Consider the following 7798-nt stretch of genomic DNA (forward strand, 5'->3'; position numbering starts at 1 on the left):
AGTCATATCTGAGCTTCTGAAAGGATCATCTGAGCTTTGTTCGTATCTGACCAGGCGTGTCCTTGCTGTCGCCTGGCCAGCACAATCCCTATTGATCCCCTCTTAAAGTGTTCCTACATCACACGTCTACTGGGCCCTGATACCTGACACCGGCCAAGAGGCATATGAGGGTCTGTTGTTCATCAAGATTTGCAGCACATTTTGGGGATGTAATGCAATACAAACTGGGGCATTTATATCCCCGGAATTATTATTTTTTAGCTTTTAACTGTAATTTTTGTAAGTTCAACCACATTACACTATACTTCAAATAAATATAAACTAATTCAAAAGCTTAATGCTCATTTTGGAAATTGATGAACTGATAGCTCAAGATGTAAAGAGGGTGACAGCCACATTGAGACCACTATATACAATACCTGTAAAAGCAATATACATCGCGTAAGATATAAGACCGTATAAGATAAGCAGCAAATATGAGAAAAGGGCAAGAGAAGAGGGGGGTGGGGCTCCCCAACAACAGAAAGTCCCCAGCTAAAAACCAGAGACACGGTGGCCATATGGCACAGGTCCGAGATCACGAAGCCTCAGGGGTGCCTTTACTGGGGTCTTTTGAGTCGTTTATGTTATGCCTGTAACCTGGTTTATACAGTATTATTGCATGAAGCGGTGCAAAGACCCATTAACGAGAATATTTTCATCATCCGACATCTGAAAAACCCTCTATATGTACATGTATAATAAATGAAAAAAAACATCAGAATCCTTTTTTCTCTTTTTACTCAGCTGTTATTGCTTGTAGCTGAGAGTGAAAGAGTGAGTGATAATAAAAATGTACCACGTTAATAAGAGCTTTTCCTGAATTATGTATTATGTATCCGGGAGAAGTATGTTAATAAAAGACCACATGCGCGCGCATACGTGTGTGTGTGTGTGTGTGTGTGTGTGTGTGTGTGTGTGTGTGTGTGTGTGTGTGTGTGTGTGTGTAGGTGTGTAGGTGTGTGTGTGTGTGTGTGTGTGTGTGAGACAACAACAGCTGGCTGCGTATTCTCTTGGCTGGCCTGTACTGTACAACCTCTTTCCTGAAGGGAAAACTAGGTCCTGTTTACTAATTAAATACTGAATGTTCTTTCATTATTATATGTGTGTTCAGTCCCTGACAACAGTTTTCATTTTAATCATGTGGCGAAGCTGTGCTCATGAGTCAGGGAGCGAACAATAAAAATCCTCCAACAGACCTAAATACTAGCTGGAAACATCAAACCAAACTATGCACCAGATTTATTTTTTGCTCATCGACTTGTGCCACTGATGACTGGAAGCTTTTTTAAATCCTTTATCTGGCCACCAATAGCAACACTGAGCTGTACTCTAAGGACATGAAAAATAAATCTGCACCACATTTGTTTTTTCATCACTGCTAAAATGTGTTGATAGAGTTTGTCTATGAATAGACAACAAGATGCATGGAATGGTGTAAAATCCTAAACACAGCAGCCCGGTTCGCTTGATGGTGAGTAGCAAAGTGAAATACTCTGTGAATAACTGTGTGCTAGCTCGTCATGCAGGAGAGCACACCTCTGCAGTTTAACCTTGACACTAACATGGTTTTTATTTTTCACTCACCCTTTAGTCTTTAAAGCTGGTTGTGTGTGACAAATTGTGCTGTGTCATGGACACGGCCGGTAATGGCTGAGACCTCCCTCTCCCCTGATCAAGATGGCTGCTTTCCAAGATGATGACCAGAAGGGAACATGGGAGCAGGGGGGTTGGGGAAAGGCCAACGAGCCATACAGCAGATTAAGAAGGACATGGTATCTGAAAGGTAAGTGCAGGTATAGTATATAATTCCCCATTGGTGTGGTAACGTTAGGTATACATTTGTCTTTGTGCTTTTTTGTTTGTGCATTGTGTTATAGTATATTTGTTGGTTTCTGAATCATCTCTAAGTTACGGTATCTAATATGTTTTTCTTGAAAGTGCTTTTTTGTGGAACTGAAAAGTAGATCTGCCAATTCAACATGAATCTCACTTTTGCGTCATTTTCCAAGAGTTTTCCTTTGCTGCATCTTCTTCACGTTATAGGTGCGCCAAGTCAGAATCAGCTCATTGCTGCCCCATGAGGCCAGAGGGAGGACAACACCCACTGGTGTTGGATGGTTTTAGAGCAGTCTAGGGCTGCTGTCAAAAAGTTTTTTTAAAGTTTCACAAATCCTGACAGCAATTCATAACCACTTTTTCATGATCCTGATGGAAAATGTCAGGAGTTCAAGAAAAGATGCGAAGAAGAATTCATTAGGATCTAGGAAATAGTATTATTTTTGCTGTGCTCAGAGAATCCACTGGCATTGGTAAAATAGTCAAATATTGTCTATTGTTATTATATTCAAAGTTATTATGCATGGCTATATAAATAGCTGCTTCGGTGACAGGCTGCTGTGGTGTGTAAAAGAGTGATACCGCAGGTCCTTCCTTCCTGCTGCTGTCACACATTACAATCATTACTTCTTTCACTACATCATACAACCTAAAAATGGGAATAATTCATGTGCAAAATTAATTAATCTGTTACCATGGGCATAATGAGGATTCAATCGTTGAGTTTTATTTTGCTTTTAACTGTTTAATTATTAGATAGACCAATCTTATCAACTGATGCTTGTTGTTGTTGTTGTTGTTGTTGTTGTCATCTCCCCATTGCTACTGCAAGTCTGTTATTAATTTCACTGAGTTAGGAACCTTCCGTAGAAAAGAAACGAGCCGGAAATGGTGTGTGTGTTTTCCCCCCACGACTACGAGGGGAAACAATGAGCCCATTTCACACTCTACCTGAGACACATGGGATCAAATGTATGTTTGCGGTTTGAAATAGTATTTTGGGGGTTTACAATAAGGAAAACATAATTTATTAAGAATAACTATACTAATCAGTTTGGTAAATGTAGGTCAGGTTAATTGGCAGTTCACAAATCCAGCTCACTGTCACACTGACATCTGATACCATCTAATGGTGAAAATCAATGTATCTCCTGACTATTGTATCTCTCCCATATCATTGAGCATAGCTACCGACAGTAATTACCATTTCCTCCGGCTTATAGCGTTACTATCTTTTGACATTTTATTTTCTTGGATAACATGTTTTTCTACTTAGCTTGGTAATTGTATTCTTATATTCAATACTTTAGTGTGACTCTACTTGATAATGGACAAGACGAACTTGACGAACTTAATATGAATATTGTGTAGCCAACCTTCCTTATTATTGAAAAGTTACCTTAGATATTGAATTGATGAAAACATCACTGAAAAACTCTCGTTTCAAAATGTATTGTGTAAGAGAGACAACTATATATGCTAAACTATATAATATGCACTTGATTAAACTGGTCAGAACAACAAACAGACAAGGGTGGGTAGAAAAATAAAAAGCGAGAGGTCATCCATTGATGGTCTCTAATCAGCATGAGTAATTCTTCATTCTGTCTTCTTGGCTCATAAAGAGGAATGCGAGGTCATGCCGAAGAGGGGTTGATGTGCTTTCCTTCCCAGTAATTGGCTGCGGTCTCAGTAAAAGCGTAATTGCAGGTTGCTGTGTTTTAATTAGTGCCGAGGCTTATTGCATGCCGCTTCCCCAGGTGGCCTGTAAATTCACCACACACAAAACCACAACAGCCACTGTTAGTCTGTTTAGAAGAGCTGTGCATCATAAACACATTTCACATTTTCCATCCACGTACCAATGAACCTAATTTTAGTAGAAATAAAGGTGAAGTAACTAAATGTCCAATGATACATTGTCTTATGTCTACGCAGTGCAGTCCAGTGTCCTTCACTAAATGTCCATTCCTCTGTTGTCGGAGTGAACCAAGTAAGGCTAATTTAATGTAATAATAATCTAATAATTGAATATGTTCCACATACCCAACTAATATAGCACTGTCTTATATTCCCATTTGTGGGAAAATACATTAAAAAACAATCACAACTGAACAGCTGTTGTAAATCCACAAATGTTGTTCAGCAACAAAATCCAAATAAATTGGAAAATTTACAAATTAGGCACTGACTGCAGACTCCCAATTATTTTTGAAAATACTGCACAACATCACATTAAAACTCATGCCCAAGCCTTCACCACTTTTATAATTCTTTAGATCAAATATTTTTAGTTTTGAAAAAAAAAGGCATTTGAAGAAATCTCCTTCGGCTTTAAAACGTTGAGGTGCATTTTCTGACATGTTCTTGACGATTATTCAATTAATTATAAAAGACACAACCCAGATGAACTCATACTGAAAAGGATCCTTAGTTACAACCCCAATCAGTGTTTTAAGATAATAAAATATCCTTTAAAAATGTTTTTATCATGCCGACAGATACAGAGATCTCATACAATGTTCACATCTGTAGTCCTGATATTTAAAGAGCGATCATTTTGAACACACACATACACAGTTTATCTTTTCCAAGTTCAAAGCTATTTATTTGACCAGAGAACAGAAGAGTAACAGAAAACACTTTTGGTCCTAAATAACATTCTAGTCAGGATAAATGAAGTCTGCCCATCAACATGCTTTTCTTGAAATCAGAAAGAAAAACAGTCAAATGAAGCTCATGTCATCTTTAACTAAACGTGTCAAACAAAACCAAATGGAATGGGACAACTTTGGAAAAATAAAGTAAATATTATTTAGATTTATTCATTCAAATTCTCCACAGCTACCCGCTGCTTGGCCTCATGCCAGGACATTGAAGCGTGAATTATTTCTTCCCGAATCTCTGCGGCACAGCCATACTCCAGATCTGACCGGGGGCAGCCTCCCAGTCACGGGAGTGTATCTGATCCTCCGACACAACCTGCCCTCTGGAGCCGCGGCCAAACCTGCAAGGGAGGAAGGACAGGGGCAGCAACTCATGTGTTTCAAAGTAATATATGGTTTCAAGGAAATACTTTTTTTTATCACGGACCTTTAGTAGAAACAACCACACACTTTTGATGAGGCATAAACATGGACAACTCACACGCTGCAATCACAAAAGGATCATTCGGTCCGTTTGTCAAAGTATCGATAGAAAGCATGAGTTAAAGGTAAAAGAGGTCAAGTTTAAGCCTGAGACCAAAGTTTTAGTTAAAAAGAAGTGATCTAGGCTTTGCCATGAAATAACGGGTTGGGTCCTGAACCAACAATCTCAACTATTTAAAAATAGTTTGTTACTAGTTCATTCAGATATGGAAAATAGTTGCAAATTGGGTTAATTTTAAAACTTGTTATCATCGTACACCATAGAAAATCAAATATCTTTGGCTTTTAAACAATAACTTTGATGACATCACATTGAATTCTTGTAAATTGCGATGGGCATTGTTCACCGATGTTTTATGTTTTACGGGCCAAACAATTAACCCAAAAAATACTCAGCAAATTAATTTGCTCATGAAAATATTCATCAGTTGCAGCCCTATCTGCATCATACAGTACTAGTATCAATACTTAGAAAAATCAAGGCCTATTAAAATTATATATGATGAATATTTGCCTTTTTCAGAAAAACTTCACGAAAAGCCGTACATGATCATTTTGTCTGTTTTAATACAAACACACCTGAGTGATTCTACTTTAATTTAATGTGACAATTTTCCTCAGTAGTTTTGACAAATAGTTGGTTTTAACTGCTTGACAAAAGGTTGAAATGCTACAAAACGTATTTCCAGTGTGATTATGTTGCGTGTGTATGTGTGTGTGCACTGACCTCTGTGGCTGATGGAGGACAGAGTTCCTGATTTCTCTTTGAGATCCGAGCAGCAGAGCTCTCAGCACTGCGGTCAGCAGACGGTCATCAATGCTGTCATCCGTGTCTTCACTTTCCTGGAGCACAGCAGCATAAACATCAACAAATGCAAAGCCTTGCACTAAAAATAACAGAATTATATTGGGATAACATCAAGAACCCAAACTGTGTTTCATGTTGGGTTGCAACACAAACCCCAGGGGGTGTTACTCTCAGTCCTGCTGCGAAAAGAGACCTCCTGGGTCCCCTCCTCTTCTCTCTGTACACAAATTCTCTCGGCTCTGTCATTCGTTCGCATGGCTTCTCCTACCATAGCTATGCTGATGACACCCAACTGATCTTCTCGCACCATCCGAAACGGGTGGCCTCTGCCTGTCTGACTGACATCTCTCAGTGGATGTCTGCTCACCACCTGAGATCAACCCTGACAAGACTGAGCTATTCCTTCCAGGAAAGGCTCCCACCCACGACCTGACTATCACCTTCAACAGCTCTGTGTTGCCCTACCCGGACTGCCAGGAACCTCGGGGTGACACTCAGTCAACTCTCCCTCTCGTCCAACATCGCTGCGACGACGCGTTCCTGTAGGTACATGCTGCACAACATCAGGAGAATACGTCCTCTTCTTACTCAGAAGGCGGCGCAGGCTCTGGTCATTTCACGCCTCGACTACTGCAACTCCCTCCTGGCTGGTCTACCTGCTAAGGCCATCCGACCCCTGCAGCTCATCCAGAATGCAGCAGCTCGACTGGTCTTCAGCCTCCCGAAATTCACCCACACCACTCCGCTCCTCCGCTCACTGGTCCGGTGGCTGCTCGCATCCGCTTCAAAACACTGGTCCTGGCGTACCATGCTCTAGACGGATCGGGGGATATGGTCACACGCTCGGCAACAGCCAATCGTCTTGTGCCTAATCACGAAATCGGCTCCTCCTGGTGGTGGAAGCTCCCCACTGACATCAGGACAGCAGAAAGTCTCTACATCTTCGAAAACACACCTTTTTTCTATATCTGGATTAAAACACAGATTAGCACTTCAGTGGCATTTAGATAGCACTTACTTATGGTACTTTTGTAGTTCGACTATGTTGAGGAAATGTTACTTCCTGTATTCTTGTTGTTCTTAGTTTGTACTCTAGGTTGAAATGCACTTATTGTAAGTCGCTTTTGGATAAGTCTCTGCTATGACATGTACAATGTAATGAAGGGAAAGAAATGTACCTCATAACCACTCAAATATCCATCCACCTTCATCTTTATGCAAAGGACAACCAAGATCTGTCTCTGCCCGCCACACAAGGAAAACCTTATCAGATCCTTGAGATCTGAATCCTTCTCCTCTACCGGACTCTGACTGTCTGTTGCCCCCAGAAAATATTAAAGTGTTTCACACTGTCACATGAAGAGGAACACTGTCTGAAATCTAAACGAGTGACGTGATTTACGTTTTCATTTAGTCGAACGTGGCAGAGCATGACCGTTCATATTTACATCCTGCCGAGAGAAACACGGTGCACAACTATGTGTGCCTGAGATATGTCTTAAAACTTGTTTGAGACATAAATTATATGGGAGACAACACATATTCTAATGGTACATTTCCTTGTCACAGCAGGTCAAATTGAAGACTTAAAGTGAAGTGTGAGGGATTTGTTGTCTCACCAGCCCCAGCAGGTGGTCGGCCATGTTCTCCTCTGAGTCTGGCAGGATGTCACTTTGCTCCGGGCCTTGGATGTGAAGAGCCTGACTGACGCCGGCCATCGCCACAACCAGAGCCAGAAGAGTCACCATCGCAGCTGTGTCCATGGTCTCAAGCCGGAGGGGAGGTCAGAAGAATTCTGTTGACGGAGGCAGACGATTGGATGTTGGTTGTCCGGTTACAGCTGTGGACTTCAAAAGGCTCGGCTCCTGGTGAACAGAGGAAATACTTGTGCTGGTCAGGGTTACGTCTCCTCTTTGTACGGATCCTAGCTTACTTCAATGGTGGAAACATCCTTGCCGGGTCT

The 7798-nt window shown here is 41.0% G+C and overlaps 1 protein-coding gene across 1 annotated transcript; it reads right to left on the reverse strand.

Moving 5' to 3' along the window:
* Positions 1-4540: 4540 nt before the first annotated feature.
* npffl (neuropeptide FF-amide peptide precursor like) lies at positions 4541-7598 on the reverse strand. The gene is made up of 3 exons (XM_056438448.1): positions 7455-7598; positions 5755-5870; positions 4541-4885 (listed from the first exon to the last, which is right to left on the reverse strand). The coding sequence occupies exons 1-3, from the start codon at positions 7596-7598 to the stop codon at positions 4765-4767; spliced, it is 381 nt and encodes a 126-aa protein (XP_056294423.1). The 3' UTR covers positions 4541-4764.
* Between the last annotated feature and the right edge of the window lie 200 nt (positions 7599-7798).

Source organism: Pseudoliparis swirei, chromosome 18 (genome assembly GCF_029220125.1).
Source record: "Pseudoliparis swirei isolate HS2019 ecotype Mariana Trench chromosome 18, NWPU_hadal_v1, whole genome shotgun sequence".
Lineage (NCBI taxonomy): Eukaryota > Metazoa > Chordata > Actinopteri > Perciformes > Liparidae > Pseudoliparis > Pseudoliparis swirei.

Excerpts from the sequence above, each read along its gene's own strand:
- npffl (XM_056438448.1), bottom strand. The coding sequence starts at position 7,598 with ATGGACACAGCTGCGATGGTGACTCTTCTGGCTCTGGTTGTGGCGATG. Across the intron at positions 5,871-7,454 it reads CCGACCACCTGCTGGGGCTG|GAAAGTGAAGACACGGATGA; the intron begins GTGAGACAACAA and ends GCTGTGCTCCAG. Across the intron at positions 4,886-5,754 it reads GTCCTCCATCAGCCACAGAG|GTTTGGCCGCGGCTCCAGAG; the intron begins GTCAGTGCACAC and ends CCTCCCTTGCAG.